At 34.1% G+C, this 22822-nt stretch overlaps 1 protein-coding gene across 1 annotated transcript in view; it reads left to right on the forward strand.

Moving 5' to 3' along the window:
- The window catches only part of Fancm (FA complementation group M), a 57577-nt gene that overhangs the window by 4257 nt on the left and 30498 nt on the right, over positions 1-22822 (forward strand). Inside the window, exons 4-11 of the mRNA XM_027929860.2 lie at positions 2558-2716; positions 6141-6272; positions 9154-9286; positions 9980-10105; positions 10844-10930; positions 13708-13892; positions 17813-18019; positions 21177-21390. Of these exons, the coding sequence (XP_027785661.2) occupies positions 2558-2716; positions 6141-6272; positions 9154-9286; positions 9980-10105; positions 10844-10930; positions 13708-13892; positions 17813-18019; positions 21177-21390 (1243 nt within the window). The remainder of the gene's footprint in view (positions 1-2557; positions 2717-6140; positions 6273-9153; positions 9287-9979; positions 10106-10843; positions 10931-13707; positions 13893-17812; positions 18020-21176; positions 21391-22822) is intronic.

Below are 22822 nucleotides of genomic sequence, written 5' to 3' on the forward strand. Positions count from 1 at the left end.
TATTATTCAATTTGGGTTTGTCTGATATTTCTCATGATGGAATAAGGTTTTACATTTTTGTGAGAATATTCTAGAAGTGATGTTGTACTTTCTCAGTGTATAAGGGAACACATAATATTGATTTGTTTTATTAGTGATGCTACTAATCCTGACTTGGGTAAGATGATGTTTTTGGGTTTCTCAATTGTAAAATTAATTTTCCCCTTTGTGATTAATAAATATCTTGTGGGGGAGATATTTCGAGACTATGTAAATATCCTGTTTTACATCTACCTAAGGTTTTCACTGCTAAAGATTACTTCTGTGGTGTTTGCTTAATCATTGGTTCTTTTTTCCATGTCTTTTACATTCTTACTTTGAATTCTATAATGAAGAGTTGTATTTTTTCTCCTCCATTTATAATTATTTTAGTTCTTTATTTATATCCACATAGACTAATGGATATTTATTTCTTCTATGTACTACAATCCAACACTATTTAAAAAAAAAATTTTTTTTTGAGGGGCTGGGGATGTGGCTGAAGCGGTAGCGCGCTCGCCTGACATGCGTGCGGCCCGGGTTCGATCCTCAGCACCACATACAAAGATGTTGTGTCTGCTGAAAACTAAAAAATAAATATTAAAAAAATTCTCTCTCTCTCTCTCAAAAAAAAAAAAAAAATTGTAGTTGTAGATGAACAGAAACTATGTTACTTGTTTATTTTTATGTGCTGCTGAGGATTGAACCCAGTGCCTCATATATGCTAGGCAAGCACTCTGTGCTGAGCTATAGGCCCAGTCCCTACAATTCTACACTATTAATAGCAGTTTTGTTTTTCAGATTGTTTCAGCTTTGGCTATTGGGAGCTTCTTCAAGATGGCTCCTGTGTCTTTTAGACATGCTCCTTTCCCACTAGTTAAAGTGCATCCTAACTTTCTGGCATCACGCGATATTTTATTTTAGTATTTTTCCTATCTCAGCCATGGAATCAACCATTTCTCTTGGGAGCTCTTGTTTCCTTTATTTGGAGAATGATAAAATTGCAGATTTTTCTTTGGTAGTGGGGTTGAACTAGGCCTTTGTACTTGTTAAGCACACTTTTTACTCTGAGCCATATCTCAGCCCCTAAGATGCAGAATTTTGAGCCGTATTCTATATTATCTTGGTTGTAGTACTTCTAAATGGTCTTCTGTTGTACCCCTGCCATGCTGAAAGACTTTTCCTGTCCGTAGCCTTGATAATGTTTTTAGAAATTTCTTTTACCCCTTGTTTAAACATGCTTAATTGTTTTTCAGTCAGATACTAAATCTCTGCTTAAATTTCATTCCTTTAAGAAAGATCCACTTTAAGCTATCAAAAATCAGCTTTCCCTATCTTGTTATTTTTTCTTAGACATTTTTCATAGCCTGTCATTCTTTTGCCCATTTTTTTTGTTTGTCTATTCCACTAAAATGTCAGCTACATGAATGTAGTGGTTATGACTATTCTATTTTTAGTTCTATTACTAATTTAGTGGCTGGCCTGTGGGATTACTTGAACATTGGTCGAATGAATGATTTATTGAAAATATTGAAATTTAATTTTATGAAATAGTAATAAATGCACTCTAGATTTTGAATGTATATAGATCCTCAGTAGCTGTAGTGTACTATTTTAGGCAGTATGGTAGGTGTTGTGAATACAAAGGTGACTTGAAATATGATTCTTGTCCTAGGGTGGTTTTTACTTAAACTAAGCCCCTGAGGAATTCTAGTGTTTAAAAAAAAAGTACCTAATTTCTAGACACTTTCAGGATCCCTTTTCTTTTGTTTGTTTCTTTCTTTATGACTTTTAAATCACATTTTCAGTGTTATAGTCTTCTGATGTTGTAGTTGCTTATACCTAAACGTTATATCTTTTTTGCTCCAGTTCCCTGGTTTAATAATTGAGTTCCATTATATGCTTTAGATGAATGAATTTTAGCCCAGAAATATATTCACAGCACTTACATTAATTTAAATGAAAAATTTCTACTAATTTATTAAAAGTTGATATAGTATATATCTTCCGTCTCAACAAGTCCATTTATAAACTATTCCTAAGATACATTGGTTTCCTTTAATAGTTCTCTCTGCTTTTCCCATAAAAATATCAGTAGAAAAAAGTATTATGCCAGGTAATGAGGAAACCTGTGTTCTAATTCTGGCTCTGAAATTGACTGTGTTTTATAAGCTTTTGGGGATTCAGTTTGCCAGTCTACAACTTTGGTTTTGTCTAAAACTTTTTTTTTTTTTTTTTCCATTTGGAAAGTGCCAAAATACATTTGAGGAACTTGTTGGACATTTACTAATATTCTTATTTCTTGGATGCTTGGCTTAAAAGGTTGTGGGGGGAAAAGATGTTCAAAAGTATTTTCCCTTATTGTGCTACTTGTGATATACTTGGTTAATAGGCTTGTCTTTTTTCTTTTCTCTTTGAAATTTAATGATATGAATTTCTAGTGCTTCTTTCAACATTTTATTGCTATTTTATTAGTAAGTTAAACCCCCCAAATTTAATGTGATATAATTTATAATCATACTTGATTGATTTTACATAGGCAGTGCAACAGGTTATTACCAACCTACTAATTGGTCAAATAGAGCTTCGTTCTGAAGATTCTCCAGATATTTTGCCATACTCTCATGAAAGGCGAGTAGAAAAGCTTGTTGTTCCCCTTGGTGAAAAACTTGTAGCCATTCAAAAGACATATATCCAGGTAAGCCGTTTTTAATCACAATTCGGGTTTTTGTTTTGTTTTGTTTTTGGGTTTTTTTGGGTGCCATGGATTGAGCTCAGAGGCATTCAACCACTGAGCCACATTTCCAGCCCTATTTTGTATTTTATTTAGAGACAGGGACTTACTGAGTTGCTTAGTGCCTGGCTTTTGCTGAGTCTGTCTTTGAACTCAGGATCCTCCTGCCTCAGCCTCCCAAGCCATGGGGATTACAGGCATGCGTCACTGTGCCCGGCTACAATTTGGGTTTTGATGGATGAACTGGTATTATAATTATTTCAGAATTTGGTTGTGAGATATACAGTATCTCATTGTATATAATTAACATGTGAGAAATTGTTTGGAAATTTTTTTTGGAATGAGCGCCATGTTTTATATATGCTAACCAAGTATTATGTTAAAGGGAAACATAAGAGACCATTTCTAAAGCTAATTATAGCTTTTTTTTTTTCTCTTTTCTTTTTTTCTTGTTGTACTGAGGATTGAACTTGGGACCTCACACATGCTAGGCAAGTGCTATACCACTGAACTACAATCTCAGCCTCCAGGTTTTTTTTTTTTTTAAATATTTATTTATTTTTTTAGTTGTACACAATACCTTTATTTTGTTTATTTATTTTTATGTGGTGCTGAGAATCGAACCCAGGGCCTCACATGTGCTAGGCGAGCGCTCTACCGCTGAACTAAAACTCCAGCCCCAGGTTTATTTTTTTAAGTAAATATTTTAACTTTAGTATGGAACACAGACATATCTAAAGAGCAGTCTACACAAAACTTAAGTGAGTTGTTGAGTGAATTTTCACAAAGTGAACATACCCATAACATACACCCAGAATCAGCCAGAAGTTTCCTTGTAATGAGATATATTTTTAATATTTTTCTTCCTGATTCTTTGTATAACAGTTCTCAAGTGAAAATGATTTTGCCCATTTGGTGACATGGCAATGTCTTGACATGGATTGGGTTGTTTTGGGTTGTTATAACTGGAAGCCACTAAACATTCTATAATGGACAGGATAACCACCTTACAATGAAGAAATTTCTGGCCCAAGTATCAATATTGTAGCTGTTGAAAAACTGCTTAGACAGTTGTTACTTTAAATAGGAGAAATCTGAGGTAAGGCATTGTTTTTCTGTAGTTTATAATTAGTCTCGTAGTAGGAGAACAACATGTTTTCACATCTACATAGGCAAAGATTAAAGGTGGCTGCAATTTATTTGCCACTTCTTGCCCTGAGAGGAGATAAAATTTCCCTTCTCTTAAATCTAGGCTGGCCCTGTGACTGACCTATATAGAATGGGATGACCAAGTTAGCCATAACCAATCTCAAGTTAGTCATTTTGAGAGGAAAGCAGGAGCAAGTCGTTAGGTAAAATCAAGAATCCAAATATATGGCTTCAGTCAAATTACTTCTTGTTGCCAGTTGTCTGAGACACCAGACATCAAGGAACTGAGACAAGCGTTCCCTATTATGCTGTCTCTAGGTTTTTTTTTTGTTGTTGTTGTTGTTTGTTTGTTTGTTTTGTTATCAGGGGTTAAACCCCATGAAGGTTAATCACTAAGCCACATCCCCATTCCTTTTTTTTTTTTTTTTTTGGAAGTTGTAGATGGACAGAATGCCTTTATTTTATTTATTTTTATTTTTTAATATTTATTTTTTAGTTGCAGTTGGACACAATACCTTTATTTTATTTATATATTTTTATGTGGTGCCAAGGATCGAACTCAGGGTCTCAAACATGCTAGGCAGGTGCTCTACCGCTGAGCCACAACCCCAGCCCATTATTTATTTTTATGTGGTGCTGAGGATTGAACCCAGTGCCTCACGCCAAGTAGGCCAGAGCTCTGCCACTAAGCTACAGTCTCAGCCCCCCAGTCCTTTTTATTTTTTGAGACAGGATCTTACTAAGTTGTTTAGGGCCTTGCTGAGTTACTGAGCTGGCCTTGAACTTGTGATCCTCTATCTCAGCCTCCAGAATCACTGGGATTACAGGTGTGTACCACCTGCCTGGCTAGAGTACTTGTTTAGGCAGTGTAATTAGAAATGCTGGAAGGGAAGAAGAGAAATCTACTTATATAACTATTTTATGAAATAAAAATTAGACAAAATTTAAACAATTACATATCGCTGTAGTAGGTCTTCATTTGAAAATCTCTTTTTTTCTTCAGTGTGCCGTAAGCTTATTCCTGTCTCAGGACTCTTGATCTGCTATTTCTTTTCTGGAATGCTCTATCTTGAAAACTCACAAGGTGGACATACCTCATTATTCACATGGCAACTCAAATATTTTGTATTCAAAGATTCTGGAGCATTATTATGTTTTAGAGTCTTAAGAGTCTTTATCATTATCAATATTACCTACTTTAATTTTTCAGTTTTTTTTCCCTCTCTAGTATTGGGGATTCAACTTACAGCTTTGAGTATGTCAGGCAAGCACTTGACCACTGAACTATATCTCCAGACCTGTCTCTGTTTACTTCTTCTTTTTTTTTTTTTTTTTTTTTTAATTTATTTTTTAGTTTTAGGTGGACACAATATCTTTATTTTTTTTTTTTTAATGTGGTGCTGAGGATTGAACCCAGTGCCTTATGCATGCCAGAGGAGCATGCTACCTCTTGAGCCACATCCAGAGTCCTCTGTTTACTTCTTTATTTTTGCATCCTTCCACCCTTTACTTCTTTATTCTTTGCTTCTTTCCACTGAAATGTAAACTACATGGGAACAGCAACTTTTTTTCTTTTATATAGGGGGTTTAACGCAGGGGTACTTTACCACAGAGCAACATCGACAGTCCTTTTAGTTTTAATTTTGTGACAGGGTCTCACTAACTTGCTGAGGTTGACCTTGAATTTATGATCCTCCTGCCTTAAGCTGAATCACTAGGATTATAGGATTTGCCTGGCAGCAAATTAAGCACAATTTACAACAATGCTTTTTATGTAATAAATGCTTAATAAATATTTTTGAAAGAGTAAATCAATTAGTGAAACTAAATATACTCAAGACATTTCAGTTTATTTAGTAGGCTACAAATATTTTCTGAAAAGCTATGTAGTATACTTTGTTCTGGGCACTGATGATGCAACAGTGAAGAAATCCAAGGCCCTCTTTTCATGGTACTTAGAGTGTGTGTAGGTTGACAAGGAGATGAGCAAATAAATAAATATGTTCTTAAAATGTAGCTGACAAAGTAATTCCTTATGTTGACTTGTGGATATTATCTGGGGTTGCATGTCAAGTACTTCTAAATTTTGTTATCTTTGCTGGGTTTACTTAAAAATTCATTTAATGACAAACTTTATTAAACTTATAATTCCTATTTTAATATATGGTGAAATGATTGTATTTGAAAAAGGACTTTAAAATAAGCTTAAACTAATTTTATTATTATTTTTAATTTATAGATTTTGGAAGCATTTGCCAGTTCTTTGATTCAGAAGAATGTTTTGATGAAAAGGGATATTCCCAATCTAACAAAATACCAGATAATTCTGGCAAGAGATCAATTTAGGAAAAATCCATCTCCAAATATTGTAGTAAGTATTTTAAAATAAATTTTGATGACTGATTTAATTTTTGCTCAGAGCCAGGATAAAATGTAAATGATGAGTTTTAAGTATAGAAGGACTTAGATATGATTTATATAGTTTATAAAAGTCTAACAAGAATACAATTTAATTATTTGAATTAAAATAAATTTATCTTTTAACTTTTAATAAAAAATTGATCTTTAAGTCCATTTCTATTTTGTAAAGTCATATATCCTTGAGGTGGTATATGCTAACTAAACTTGAGACCCAGAGCATTTAGTCTTAACTCTTTTTTTTTGGTGGTGCTGGGGATTAAATCCAGGGCCTTGTGCCTGCGAGGCAAACATTGTACCAACTGAGCTATATCCCCAGCCCTAGTCTTATTCTTTTATTTATTTATTTATTTGTTTAGTTGTAGATGGATAGCATGCCTTTATTTTATTTGTTTATTTTTATGTGGTGCTAACAATTGAACCCAGTGCCTCACATGTGCTGGGCAAGCACTCTGCCACTGAGCTATAGCCCCAGTCCCAGTCTTACTCTTAATACTAGTGTTGTAGGGACAAACGAGGCAAGGCACCGAAGATAGCTGGAAACAGTTTTATTTGGCTTCAGCCAGGTTCAGAGGGCACAGCTTTTGCTGTAATCAATCTCCTGAACCCTGAGTTCAGGGAGTTTCAGAGTTTTATACCCAGCATGTAAGGGGAGGGGCTCAGAAGTTCAAAGTCTGCAGAAGTTCACATAAAAGCAGCTTTATCTTTCACTGTTCTGGGCAAGTTAACTCTTCAAGGACAGCACCTGAGAAGGGGAGAGCTTCTTCTCCCTTTCTATTTTTCCCCTGCCAGCTGTTACCATGGAGCCCATTTGTAACTTATCTTAAAAATGTAGACATCTCTGTGAAGCCCAGCTCAAAGCCAGAGGCCTTGTTTGCACATTTCTTCAAAGTACTATACTGGATACATTTGTGAAAAACTAGTAAGGGGGTGTCCAGCACCTGGAGTGCTGGTATCTTCTCAGCCAGTGGCCAAGTAAAACAGGGCGACACGAAAATAGGAAGTCTATCTACATTGGACTCTTTCTCAGAGACTCTTTTGCTGACAGTCCTATAATCAGCCATGGTGGAGAAAGAGGGTGCCACTTCACTAGCAGTTGGAGAAAATATCAAAGCAAGTTTCTTTTTCCTAATCTTCATAGGAAAAAAAGTAGATGAATAGAAAAATATCCATCAAGCTAGGTTCATAGTCAGAGAGGCTCACCGGCCTAAGAAGGCAATGAGTCATTCTTGAACTGGGAGGTGATTCATGTGCAAAAGAACAGAACCAATTAAAAGAAGGCAGTGATGTGTACCCGTAATCTCAGCAACTTGGGACACTGAGGCAGGAGGATCATAAATTTGAGGCAAGCCTGGGCAACTTCTTAACAAGACCCTCAGCAAACTAGTGAGATCCTGTTTCAAAGTTAAAATTAAAAAGTTCTCCTGGATTCAATCCCCAGTATCAAAAAATAAAGGATCATTTTCTGTGAAATTTTAGTGTGTTATATAAAACTTTAATAAAAAGGTTTTAATTTTTGCTAGGAGTTCAAAGTTCATTGAAATTTTAAATAACTTTAATAAACTTTTATAACTGTTGAACTTGATCTTATTGGTAAGGGTTTATGTTTTATAGAAAGGTGGATTTGCTTTTTTTAGGTTAATTAGGGTGACATTTTAGGCTTTCTTGCTGCCCTGGAAACATTTAAAATGACTGTCACTAATGTTAAATATTTCTAAAAATGTAAGGTAAAACAGTTTTCATCCTGAATAAAGTAAAATAACTAAAATATATTCTTAGTGGACTTCTTTTAAAACTCTCTTATGTGAGTACACCTGCTGCACACTCCCATGAAAGGAATGTATGCTACATTTTTCCACAAGGATAAGTACTGATTGAAGTACAAGGCCTATTGACCAAATTTCCTGGATTTAAGTACTAACTCTGCTACTTATCACCTTTTTGAGCTTTCCTTTTCTGTAAAATGAGTATAACAATAGTACCTACTTCCTAAATATTAAATTATTTTGTTTGGGTAATATACTTAGAACAGTGTTTAGTGCTCTGTGTCAGATATTATGACATGTATACCTGGTATTAAGCCTTGGTGTTCAACAGTCTGATTAAACATTTGTCCTTTTGCTGATAACTTTCATGAGGATAGGTCCAGAACTGACATGTCCATTTCTGTTGTATCTCATATATCCAGCTTAGTGCATATTGTAGGTACTTAATAAATTGTCTTTGTTATTATTATTACTTTTTGGTCCTGGGATTGAACCCTGAGGTGATTTATCACTGGTCTATACCCAGACCCTTTTATATTTTATTTTGAGAAAGGGTCTCAGTATCAGTTTGGGAGGCTGAGACAGGAGAATCACAAGTTCAAGACCGGCCTCAGCAACTTATTGGGATGATTTCAAAATAAAAAAATAAAAAGGACTGGGGATGTAGAACACCTCTGGGTACAACCCCAGCACAGAATATTTAAAAAATAAATAAATAAATAGAAAGGACATGAATTTATAAAGGACTAGTAATTTACCTATAAAGAGAAATAATATGATAAATGTTTTTCTCTCTGTTTTTCTTTAAAATGTAAACTTTTCAGTTGAATTAAAGACAGAAGTAAGGGGGCAGATATTATATGGAAACTTCAGATTTCATGTGGAAAGTATACTTTTCTGTACAATGCTGTTTAATAGAACCAGTAAATGTTAGTCTAGCATGGAATAATTATTATGATCATTTAAATTTTATTATAAATGATATACTGACTGTTGGCCTGATAACTTAGGCATGGAGGATGTATCTTCATTTCTTTGTTTAAGTGTGATATGTGCTTGTTTTTCTAGGGAAAACAACAAGGCATAATTGAGGGAGAGTTTGCCATTTGTATTAGTTTATATCACGGTTATGAATTATTGCAGCAAATGGGAATGAGATCATTATATTTCTTCCTTTGTGGAATTATGGATGGAACAAAAGGTAAATTATATGAAATTATTTAAAGAAATAATGCACGTGTCATTTTGGTTAAAGACAAATTGACCAATTAGAGTGTCTTAAAAATGCTTTATTCTTCAAAGCAGGGGGCTAGTTATGTAATAAATGGCTGTATTTGTTTTTGAAAATTACTGAAAAAGGAAAGTAATTTATTAATATATATGTGAATATGGAATTGGAAAAAGTTGCTGACTTTCTTTTTCTTTTTTTTTTTTTAAAGAGAAGGAGAATTTCAATATTCATTTTTAATTTTTTTTAGTTTTCGGCGGACACAACATCCCTGCCTGCATGCGGTGCTGAGGATCAAACCCGGGCCGCATGCATGCCAGGCGAGTGCGTTACCGCTTGAGCCACATCCCCAGCCCAAAAGTTGCTGACTTTCATGTTTAAATTTGATAAGGTTGGGGCTGGGGGTTGTGGCTCAGCAGTAAAGTGTTCGCCTGGCACGTGCGAGGCCCTGGGTTCGATCCTCAGCACCACATATAAATAATAAAAAATAAAAACATATATGTCCAACTACAACTAAAAAATAAATATTTAAAATAAATAAATAAATTTGATGAGATCATTGTTTTAAAATTTTCATTCAATGTTGAAGTTTAATTTTTTAATAAATAATAAATCTGACTAGATTGCTATTAAGTTTATTTGTAAATTTTTTTCTAAATTTTAAAGGAATGACACGGGCCAAAAATGAGCTTAGTCGAAATGAGGACTTCATGAAACTCTATAATCATCTAGAGAGCATATTTGCACATATGTGTGATACTTCAGCAAGTGACGTTTCTGCTATCCAAAAAGGTCTGATTTAAAACAAAAATTATATATTGGTTTACCAGGAGTGGTGGTACATGCCTGTAGTCCCAGCTACTTGAGAAGCTGAGGCATGAGAATTGCATTAGCCCAGCTTATGTAACACAGCAAGACCATGTCTCAGTATAAAAAACCAGTAATCATTCATTCATATATATATATATATATATATATATATATATATATATATATATAAAATGTTTAAAATTAGTTTATAAATTAATAAATATATATTTAAAATTAATTTTGAAATTTTGCTCCGTTGATGTAAACGTCTGTTTGTATTTATGTAACAACAGGTTTAAAGATTTTATTCTGTTAGAATTAATGTAGTCAGCCATATACGTAATAGATATTAGTAGTGGTTACTAATAGTGAAATTCTCAGAACTGCCAAAAATTGATTTAGAGTTTGACTAAATATGTACTCTTTCCCCTTTTTCAATTTGGATTCTCTTTTAGAATATAAGTTTCATAAAAATTCCAATATTTTCTTCTGATATGCTTATGTGCTATGTAGATGCTACTTACTGTTTAAAATGAGGATGTAGCTCAGCAGTACAGAACTTAGATAGCATGCTTGATGCTCTGGGTTCAATCTCTGGTACCACTAAAAAAAAAAAAAAAGGAAAATTTTAGCATGTAATTTGAAAAGGATATCTTCATATACATTAGAATAATTAATATGGAAAAATACTAAGAGAATGTTTGATTTTTTTTTCCACAGGAGATAAAGATAAAAAGTTTTTCTATAGTCATCCAAAGTTAAAGAAATTAGAAGAAGTTGTAGTTGAACACTTCAGATCATGGAATGGTAGGTAATAATTTATGGTTCAAGGAAAGTTTTGAAAGAACTAAAACTAAATTTGAAGTTGTACTAACTTTTCTTGAAGACGGTGGAGTTTTAATTATTCTGGATAATGAATATTAAAAGCTCTGAGAAAGTTTGGAAGGGTGGGAGTAAGGGAAATAGTGGGAATGTTAATTAATCTATGAAAAAATTCAGTTTGGTGCAACACAGGGGAAGAAGGCAATGAAACGTTGTATAATATAGTGGCAGGGAAATGTGAAGTAGGAAAGGAGAGAGAGAAAGAGAGGGAACATCATGGATGAGAGTTATTTTATAGGGCGACTAGAGAAGACCTGCCTCTAGAGTGATAGTGGAACAAACCTTCAGAATTTCTGGGGGAGGATCATTCCAGGCAGAGTATAGCAGATTCAAAGATCTTGAGGCAGTAGGGTGCTTGGTATGATGATTAAGGACTAGTAAGCAGACCAATGTGGCTATAGTGGTGTGAATGAGGATGAGAGTGGTATAGGTGAGAGGTAGCAAAGGCTAGATCATGCATGCATGGCTGGTAGGCCAACTCAAAACTTGGTTTTTTAATCTATGGCTGTTTATGGTTTTTGAAACCATCACTAGCAGCAAAGAACAGCAAGGATACATATGTAAGGTAGCACATATGTTTATTAGCTTGATTTAACCGTTCAAAAATGTATGTGTGTATGTATATATACATATGTATATAAAGTGTATATCATAAATGTATTTTCACTTGTTAATTAAAAAATACAAGAACAACATAGAGAGGAAAGAGCAAACATGTTAAGATGGTTCTGAGTCATCCATGTAGAAATGTCAAATAAGCACTGGACAAATAAATCTGGATTTCAGAAGAATGGTCTGGGCTATTTTTATGTATTTGCATATATATGAATAAATTTTGGAGTCATCAGCATAAAGATAATATTTAAAGTTTCAGGAATGGATGTGATCACCAGGAAGGTAGTTTGGAGACAGAAGAGGGTCCAGAATGGTGTCCTGAAGAATAACAGCATTTAGAGTTCAAAGAAAGAAAGCTACCAAGGATCTTGATGAGGAAACCAAGTGAAGTATGATAGAAGCTGAGGGAAGAGACTATATTAGTAGGAAAGCGTGAATAATGTTCAATTTTGCTGAGAAATGTGGTAAAATGAACTGAAAAGTATTCATTGAATTTGGCAATATGAAAGTTGTGGATAGCTTTGGTACAAGGAGCTTCATTGAAATGAGGGTAGAAAGGCAAGCTCCAGTAAGTCAGAGATAGGCTTCGTGGTGAAAGTAGCAGTGTATCAGGAGTTAACAGATACAAAGGCTTGATGCAATGACAATTCAAAGGAGGTTTGTCTAGAATAATTTTACTTGTTAGAGCTGCTTCCTGCAAGTCCTACTTTTTGCTTATTGTGTTTATTGCTTGTATGGATTGTGAACTTGCTTGTTGCTTAAGTACTATAATTTATATGCATTAGATTAGTCTTTAGGGTTGTAGTGAAGATTAAATTAGTTAATATAAAATATGCATACTGTAGTCTTTGGCACACATCTGATAGTTAATATAAGTCATAAAAAAGAAAAAAGGGCCAGACGTGTGGCACACACCTGGATTCCCAGCAGCTTGGGAGGCTGAGGCAGGAGGATCAAGAGTTCAAAGCCAGCCTCAGCAAAAGCAAAGTGCTAAGCAACTTAATGAGACCCTGTCTCTAAAGAAAGTACAAAATAGGGCTGGAGATGTGGCTCAGTGGTTTAGTGCCCCTGAGTTCAATCCCTACCACTTACAAGTTTTTTTTACTTATTTTTAAATATACTTCAGAGTGTAACTCCCCACCACAAAAAAAAAAAAAAAAGAATTGTAAAATTCCTAACCAAATTCATAAACAAAAGAAATAATAATAAGCTGTGTGCGGTGTAATCCCAGCAGTTTACGAGGCTGAGGCAGGAGGATCACAAGTTCAAGTTCAAGGGCTGGGGATATAGCTCAGTTGGTAGAGTGCTTGCCTCACAAGTTCAAGTTCAGCCCCAGCAATTTAGTGAGAACTTAAGCAACTTAATGAGACCATGTCTCAAAATAAAAATAAAAAGGTTTGGGGATGTGGCTCAGTAGTAATATGCCTCTGGGTTCAATCCCCAGCATACTCTCTGCCACCGGAAAAAAAAAAAAAATAGCCTTTATTGGACAAAAAGAAATAATCACCAAAACATCCACTCAAGTTGTAATTATGAATCAATTATTACGTGCAAAAAACTATTTTTTACTTCCTGTTAATCATCAATCCTTTTTAAATAAGAAGAAACTAAACCTCAAAGAAATTTAATACCTTTATTTACAATCACCCAGAAAGGAAGTGGCTCAGCCACAAAAATCATGTTCTCATTAGCTTATTTACTGTCTCCCAAGCGTAGATACATTGGGAACAGCTTTGGAATTGACTGTAGAGTATATTCTGCATTTATGTTTAGGAATTTCAAGTATAGCAGATTTTGGGATGCATGGCCTATATTAAATTAGTCTTTAGTAAACAGAAGGGCTGGTCAAAAGTGATTCTGATAATTCTTGTGTGATTTATTTAGTACTGTGACAGCCAATGAGAAATAGGGTGCCAGCCTTATTAAAAATTACTAGAAAATATAGTAAAGAATAGTTAAAATATAGTTAAATATTTTTAAAAAAGAATTATTGTTTATTAGTATATAGTTTCAGACTTGTATTTTTGACTAGTTCTTATCTAAATGTTTTTCAGAAACTTTTAATTGAAATATTTTCTGTTATATAGCTCAAAACACCTCCGAAAAGAAATTTGGTGAGACCAGAGTTATGATCTTCTCTTCATTTCGAGATAGTGTTCAAGAAATTGCAGAAATGTTTTTACAGCATCAGCCAATTATTAGGGTAATGACTTTTGTTGGCCATGCTTCAGGGAAAAGCATGAAAGGTTTTACTCAGAAGGAGCAACTGGAGGTAAGTATTTTTGGAGGTGATGAAATAAAAATAAAATTGATTATCTTTGTACTTAAGGTTATTTTTATTTTAACGTACTGGCAATTGACTACTGAAAATAATTTTATAGTAAGTATGTGAATAAAGATTATCTTATTTTGAAAGATCAGGTAGTGTTTTAGTGGTTTTGAAAGTTTTATTATTTTTCATAACCTAAAGTATAATAGTTAATATATTATACTAGGTCCATACAATCTAGGTTGGAATTCTACCACTTACAAGTTTTTTTACTTATTTTTAAATATACTTCACAGTGTTGTTGTAAGCATTAAGTGATATCTTATTGTAGAGTTCTTAGTAAATGTTTACTATTTAAGTGACTTTAATAATTTCTTCTAAACCAATAATGAGCTTATCTCTTTCATCAGTTACTTAAAAATCTTTTTTTAAAGAAGGATTTTTTTTTAATTTATTTTTTTTTAGTTGTCCATGGACCTTATTTTATTTATTTATATGGTTCTCAGAATCGAATCCAATGCCTCCCACATTCTAGGCATGTGCTTTACCACTGAGCTACAACCCCTGCCCTAAAAATCTTATTTTAAACGTATGGTTAGAGGAAACCATAATATATTTGAGGTAGCCCAGTGCTCTGAATAAGAAGTCATAAATTTAAGAAGTGCTGTGACATTTTGAGGGGGATTTTAGACTATCGGTTTTTATAAATCTGTAGGTTTTTGCAGATTAGCTATTTTTAGTCCATATATCAATAGTTACTTATAAATAGGTGTGTCTTTAATGTGCAGTTCATTTCAACAGCTCCTTTCTTGATTTTTTACAGTAGTAGTTGAGGAATTCCTCTTATTTTAAATACTGTTAGACTTGTCTGCACTGTACTCTCAAGAAGCCATTTATGCTTACTGAATATGGTGTGGAAATTTCTTCAGTCTGAAGAAAACAACACCTTTACCTGTTGTAACATCAGATTATAAGTAATTTAAAGGATGTAGACATCTAGTGATTATTGCTAATTTTAACAGTTATATATAAATGAAAAATAAAGTCAAATTTTTTGCCTTGGGGGGGTCAAGCATTTTCAATATTTGAAATACAGTGTCTATTGGAAATATCCAATCTGGTCTTTGCCGGTGTCAATATTACCTGAAGTCACTATTTCCTGATCTTGTTAGGCCCTGTAAGAAACTTAACTGGGCCGAGTGCGGTGGTGCACACCTGTAATCCCAGGGGCTTGGGAGGTGGAGGCAGGAGGATTGCAAGTTCAAAGCCAGGCTCAGCAATTTAGCGAGGCACTAAGCAACTCAGTGAGACCCTCTCTGTAATAAAATACAAAATAGGGCTAAAGATGTGGCTCAGTAGTCAAGTGCCACTGAGTTCAATTTGAGTGAGTTAGGATTTGTTTATTTATATCAATAATCTTTTTATGTAGGCCAAGGTAACAGCTCTTCTTATTATTTCTTTATATAATTACTTTCATTACAGCCATTTTATTCTGAAATGGGCTTTTATGCAAATAGTTGTGATTAAATTATCCATTTATTTAGAAACTGATTAGGTCAAGGAGGAACAGTAGAAGCAGATCCTTTAGGGCTCTGTTGGTCATTTCCATTTTATTTATTTATTTATCTTTTTGTGGTGCTGGGGTTTGAACCTAGGATCTTGTGCGTGCAAGGCCAGCATTCTACCAACTGAGCTGTATCCCCAGCCCGGTCATTTCCATTTTAATGATTTCTGTTTTTACCCTAAATGAGATGAGAAGAAATCATTGGAGGGTTTGGAGCAGAGGAAGTTCATGATTTTATTTATATTTTGAAAGAATCACCTTGGTAGACACGGGGAGAACAGTTGAGGCTTACTACTATTCAAACTGAAGATATGATGGCTTGAACTAGAGTCGTAGTAGGAAAGCTTGTGAGAAATAATTGAGGTATATTTCAGAAGTCAAACTGATAATATTTATCCACAAATTAGAATAGTATGTGAGATAAAGGAATATTAAGTGTAACTCCTAGGATGATTCCAGATTTTTTTTGTCTGAGCAGCTGAGATAACTATCAACTTAGATGTATAGAGTGCAGTAAAAACAGGTTTTGGAGAGAGTATCTGGAGCTTAGTTTTGGATATGTTAATTGTGTCAGGCCTGTTAGATTAATGTTTTTCCAAAACTGATAATGACCACTTTATTTCCTTCCACTTGCTTCACAAACTGATACTTTTGAAGAATATAATAAAAATGAATTGCTAGATAAGTAAAACTGATGAAAACCAAAGCTCTAGTCTGTTTTACTTTTTTTCGTTAGAGTCAGCAAATATAAAACTTATTCTGTCAAATTTCTAAACCATTACTTTCAATTTTTGTACTTGTTGCCAACCAGTAATAAATAGTTCACAGGCTGGCACAGTATAAACAGATCATTGACCACACTTTGAGTAGCATTGTTTTAAATATCCAGTAGTGATGTTGAATATACAATTGAATATATGTCTTGAATGCATGGGAAAAGTTCACAGAAGTGAATATTCAATGACAGATCAATCCTAGGCAAATAAGTAACACTTTAAATTTTGACCGTTAACATCCTTTATTAATCTATTGACTATATTAAACACTTTCATTTTTCTACCTCTTGCACTGTGGCCCATTTTTTCCCTTCTCTGGTAAAAAAGGACACCTGTGTTACTATGTTAGATACACATAATATTAAATCTTCCCCTGTCTTAATCCAAATCTTCCCTTATCTTAATCCATTACAGATTCCAGTTCTGATAATTAGTTCTCCCTGTACTGCGGTTTTCCATATTGAAGGAAAATCATTTGATCAATGATACTGTAAAGGTTTATAAGAGGAATTAACCTGATAACTTTATGTTTATATTTTATTACCTCACTTTTCAGGTGGTTATTTTTAAGGATTAAAATAATAAATTTTTGGAGTCAGATATCTAAATTCAAATGCTAATAAGTACTTAGGAGAGTTTAGACAAACATCTTAATCTTACCTTTCAGATCTTCAGTTTCTTTAATAAAATGGGTTGATGATATCTACCTCATAGGATTGTTGGGAACAGTATCTAGTGCTCAAGTTTAGTACTTGGTACATAGTATGCCCTTCATTATAGTAACTATCATCAGCCAATTCAGCTTTTGATGTTGCATTTCTCTTTTAATTACCACCATTATTACTCCCCCATATACAAACCTGCCAGCGGTGGTGTTGATATGTATGGAAAAACTGGGGCTCACACAGTTGAGACTAGGCTTATAAGTCTAGAAAGTTTTTCAAAAAGCTTTGCTGATTTTTTCATTAATTCATTCTTATACTATTGTGGTTTCATAAAATAATCAGAGAGAAAACCTGAAATGACATTATGAAAAGGTATGATATGAATTCTGGGAGTAATAAAGCGTTCTTAATTTACCTAATCATACATTTAGGTCTAAGTTGTAAGAAGTAGGGGTAATATCTGTAGGCTATTTACTTCTCCTATGCCTCTTTTAGTGATGCTAAAAAATAAAATCAGGGGGCTGGGATTGTGGCTCAGCGGTGGAGTGCTCGCCTAGCACGGGTGGGACCTGGGTTCGATCCTCAGCACCACATAAAAATAAAGGCATTGTGTTGTGTCCATTTACACCTAAAAAATAAATGTTTAAAAAAAAATAAAGTCAGAATCTTCTCCTTGAGTGAGAAACTGTTAAAATTGTTGACAATTCCTTATAGAATCATAATTGGGACTGCTCTTTCCATTTTATGAAAATTTCTTTTGCTTAGATTGCCATTTTATGCATTTTTTCATGTTCTGTGATATCATTAAAGTTGATTTTTAATCTGAATTCACCATTTTGTAATGAGTGAGAACAATATGCCTTGATCTGCAATTCTCTTTCATTTGTATCTAGCAGTTTTAAGTCATTTTTATTTTAGGTAGTGAAGCGGTTTCGTGATGGTGGTTACAACACATTGGTTTCTACCTGTGTTGGTGAAGAAGGTTTGGATATAGGAGAAGTTGATCTTATAATATGTTTTGATGCCCAGAAGAGCCCAATTCGTCTTATACAACGAATGGGTAGAACTGGCCGTAAACGTCAAGGCAGGATTGTTGTTATTCTTGCTGAAGGACGAGAGGAACGTGTAAGTAGACATATAAAAACATGATTTGACATTAGAAATTTGAAAAATACAGTCGAAAGACTACTGCCAATAATTTAGCATTCTAGGTCCAAATAATCTGTAGGTAATTGTAGTTTTTTTTTTTCCCTTTGTGTTGGGTTTGAAATGTTCTTTTCTTATAATAAGAATTTCTAACTAGATTCAGTTTCCCATTTTTTTTGTGTGTGTGGTGCTGGGGATTGAACCCAGGGCCTTTGAGGCCAGCCTGGGCAACTTAGCAAGACCCTGTCTCAAAATCAAAAGTACTGGGGCTGTGGAGGAGCCTTGGGTTCAATCCTCAGTACTGCAGAACAAACCAGCCAGCCTCCCACATTTTAGTATTTCAGCATTAATTCAGAGACAGCTAGATGTAATAACCAGGATATACTGCTATGTTTTACTATTTCCCTGTATTTCTAAGATTTGTTTGAATTTGTTTATCTTAGTTCTTTTTTTTAAACTTAAAAAAATGGAGAATGGTTTTTGATAAAATAAATACCAAAGAATATGCACCAGAGACAGTATGTATGATCTGCAAATCCTGGCCTTTTATCAAAATTTGTTGACGTGTATTCTAAGTGATAAAGAACTTGAGTTATATTCATACTTTGCTATAATGTTGGATAGAATTTCCTAAATGTTATATATGATATCTTGCATTTGTTACACTAAAGTGTTAACAAACTTTCATTTTATTGGGGCAAGTTCAATGTCAAGTATTTAGTTTCCTATTAAAGATATTCTCAGTTATGATAGTTTTTTAAATATGATTTTATTTTATTTAATTATTTTAGTACTGGAGATTTAACCAGGGGTACTTTACCACTTAGCTACATTTCTAGCTCCCCCCCTTTTTTTCCCCCAAATTGAGTCTCACTACGTTGTTGAGAGTGGCCTCATACTTGCTATTCTTGTCTCAGCCTCCTGAGTCGCTGGGATTACACGTGTGTGTCTCTGTACCCAGATAAAAATTGAATTGAAGTGTTTTATATTTTCTTTAAAATCAGCCTAAACAATTAATTCTTTTCCCTTAAACTTTCCTTGTGATTATAACACCTTTGTTTATAACATTCAGTTTATCTTTAAAATGACCCTTATAAATGAAATGTTTGGTAGCTTGTAAAAGGTTAGATATTATTAACAAATGGAACTGAGTTTTAATTGTGTCACCTTACACTTATGTGACCTTACATTTTTTTTTGTAATTATCTGCCTTATTCAAAAACAAACAAACAAACAAAAAATAGATTTCCTTTGTGTAAGATTGTTGCTAAGATAGGCTTTTATAATAACAGTTTTTTTTGCGGGGGAGGTGTGTGCCAGGTGTTGAACACAGGGATGCTTAACCACTGATCCATATCCCCAGCCCTTTTAATTTTTGTTTTGAGACAGGGTCTCACGAAGTTACTTAGGGTCTCACTAAATTGTTGAGGCTGGCTTTGAACTTGCAATCCTCCTGCCTCAGCCTCCCAAGCTGCTGGGATTACAGGCATGGTCCACACACTCGGCTGTAATAATAGCTTTTGAAATGATTTTCATCAAGGATTCTTTTTTAAAATGTGTCCTTTTTAGTTATACATAACAGTAGAGTCTATTTTGACGTATTGTACAAACATGGAGTATATCTTATTCTATTTAGTATCCCAGTCTTGTGGAGATAGGTGATATTGAGATTCACTGGTATATTCATAGGAAAGTGATGTCAGATTCATTCCACTGCCTTTCCTATTCCTAATAATCCCAGTTGAGGCTAATGCAGGAAGATGGCAAATTCAAAGCCAGCCTCAACAACTTGGTGAGGCCCTAAACAACTTAGCAGGACCCTATCTCAAAATAAAACATAAAAAGGGCTAAAGTGTTAACAAACTTTTTTTTGGTGTTCCCTTCCCTTCATTCCCTTTTGTATAATACAATGATTTCTATTCACTCCCTCCCCCTTGTTGTGTGTTAGCATTTGCATATCAGAGGGACCTTTTGACCTTTGGTTTTGGGAGATTGGCTTATTTCATTTAGAATGGTAGTCTCCAGATCTTTCAGTTTACCATCAAATATCATTAGGTCATTCTTCCTTTTTTTTTTTTAACAATATCTTTATTTTATTTTTTTTATGTGGTGCTGAGGATCGAACCCAATGCCTCACGCATGCCACATCCCAAGCCCCAAGGTCGTCATTATTCTTTATGGCTGAGTAATGTTTTATATATATAAATTATATAACATTCATCTGTTTAAGGCACCTGAGTGGGCTTAGCTGTTGTGAATTGAGCTGCTATAAACATTGATGTGGCTGCGTTACTGTAGTATGCTGATTTTAACTCCTTTGAGTATATACTGAGGAGTGGTATAACTGGGTCATATGGTAGTTCCATTCCTAGTTTTTTAATTAATCTCCATACTTTCCATTGTGGTTGTACCAATTTGCATTCCCATCTACAATGTATGAATATATCTTTTTTTCTACATTCTCACCAACATTTATTGTTACTTGTATTCTTTTTTTTTTTTTTTTGTAGGGGAGGTGGGTGTGGAGTGGAGTGTGGTACCATGATTGAACCCAGAGGCACTTAACCACTGAGCTAGTTCCCAGCCGTTTTTATGTTTTGAGACAGGGTCCTACTAAGTTGCTGAGACTGGCTTTGAACTTACCATCTTCCTACCTCAGCCTCCGAGATGCTGGTATTACAGGCTTATGCCACTGGGCCCAAACGTTACTTGTATTGTTGATAATTGCCATTCTGACTGGAGTGAGGTGAAATCTCAGTGTAGTTTTAATTTGAGTTTCTCTAATTGCTAGAGATATTGAACATTTTTCCATATATTTGTTGATCGATTGTATTTCTTCTTCTGTGAAGTGTCTGTTTAGTTCCTTTCCCCATTTATTGGTTGGGTTATTTGTTTTTATGGTGTTAAGCTTTTTGAGTTCTTTGTATATTCTGGAAATTAACACCTCATCAATGATTATTCTGCTATGTTTTAAAATTTGGGGCAATAGAAATTTTATTCTTTACACATTTAAGTGAATCAGGATTTAGTTTAATGTTTATAATAAGCCCCAACTAATAGAACAATTGCTTATTTTGGCTGAGTGGTTATAATAGAAATAATGTGATTTGATATTTTATATTTTTTCTTTTTTCAGACTTACAACCAGAGTCAGTCCAACAAAAGAAATATTTATAAAGCTATTTCAGGTAATAGACATGTCCTTCATTTTTACCAAGGAAGTCCACGAATGGTTCCTGATGGAATCAATCCAGAATTACATAAAATGTTCATCACACATGGGGTGTATAAACCAAAGAAGCCCTCTCGGAATGTACAGCGGAACTCACCTCTGTTTTCCTGTAGAAATGGTAAATGAAGTTTCCCATTTGACACATGCTTCATTCACCCCCTTATTTTTATCTTGATAAGATAGGTCATATCTTGATATAATATTTCTTTGAAAATCTCAGTATATCTTCTAAGATGTTTTGGGTGTTTTCTTTGGAAGAATAAGAAACTGTTCATGTGGTGAGGGGAAAGACATATTGTCCTTACAGAGTGATAGAAACGCAGCGCTGGGGAAAATTGAAAATAATATCACCGACCCAGAGAATCCTCTCCACAAAGTATTGAAAAGAAAATTATTTTTTATATTGAATAAGCATTAAGTTAGATTACAGTGTGCATTATGGGCATCTACTAAGATAATACAAAGACAGAAATTCTCCCTGTGTATATCACTGAGTGATTATAATCCTTTACATATGATCTTAAGATTAACAGTAACTTGTCCTCATATACTATACATTCTTTCCTAGTTTATCCTAAATTTACCTGGTAATTGAGATAACTGTTTGTGTTAGTAATTGCCTTTATTCAGAGGAATAATAAAACTTCTCTTACTTCTATGACAATGAGAGGTAGACAACTTCCAGAAAGGTGCCTAAGCTAAACTCTTATGGTGATTAAAAGGTAGGGACACTGTCGGGTTCCTTGATGTTTGCATTTTAAAGAGATAGCACCTCAATTCTTAAGATGAACATTTTTTATTTGAAAAGCTGTGTAGCATCTCCTTTATCCTTTAAAGATTTCCATATATGTCAAAGGGTTAAAGAAGGACTTGGAAACATTAAGTGCCTCTGGAAATGTTCTAAGAAAGGGGGAGGGAACACCTTTCCTTTATTCAGATGGAAGAAACATAAATATTTACCCTTAGAACAGATAATGGTTAAATTTAGACAGTTACTGGTAATATTGAGAGAGTAAAAAACAAATAATGTTTTGAAAAAAATATTTTTGCCAAGAACACAGTAATGAGAATCACTAGCTTAGAAGCTGTAGAGACTTTGCTGATACCAAGAAAATTACCCGCTCCCACCCTAGGGATTGAAGTTAGGACCTTCCACATGCTAGGCAAGTGCTCTACTACCGAGCCATATCCCCAGTATCCCCCAAAAATATCTTGAAATATTTGCACTATGAAAATTAGAAATAAAAAAGTTTATTTCTTGGATTTTACTTAATGTTAAAGGGGCTTTTAAAGAATCATAAATACATAATAGTAATTTAAGATTTGGAAGGAATCTTAGGGATCATCATTATTATCAAGGTAGGAATGTTTATTACAACATCTTTTTAAAATGCATACCCTGCCTTAACTTGAATATTTCTGTTCATAGAAATTTTACTTCTTCCCTGTGCATGGTAGCCTGTGCCTGTAGTCCCACTATTCAGGAGTCTGGGTTAGGAAGATTCCTTGAGCCCAGGAATTTGAGGCTAGCCTTTGTAATATAGATCCTA

This window comes from Marmota flaviventris, chromosome 2, assembly GCF_047511675.1.
Source record: "Marmota flaviventris isolate mMarFla1 chromosome 2, mMarFla1.hap1, whole genome shotgun sequence".
Classification (NCBI taxonomy): Eukaryota; Metazoa; Chordata; class Mammalia; order Rodentia; family Sciuridae; genus Marmota; species Marmota flaviventris.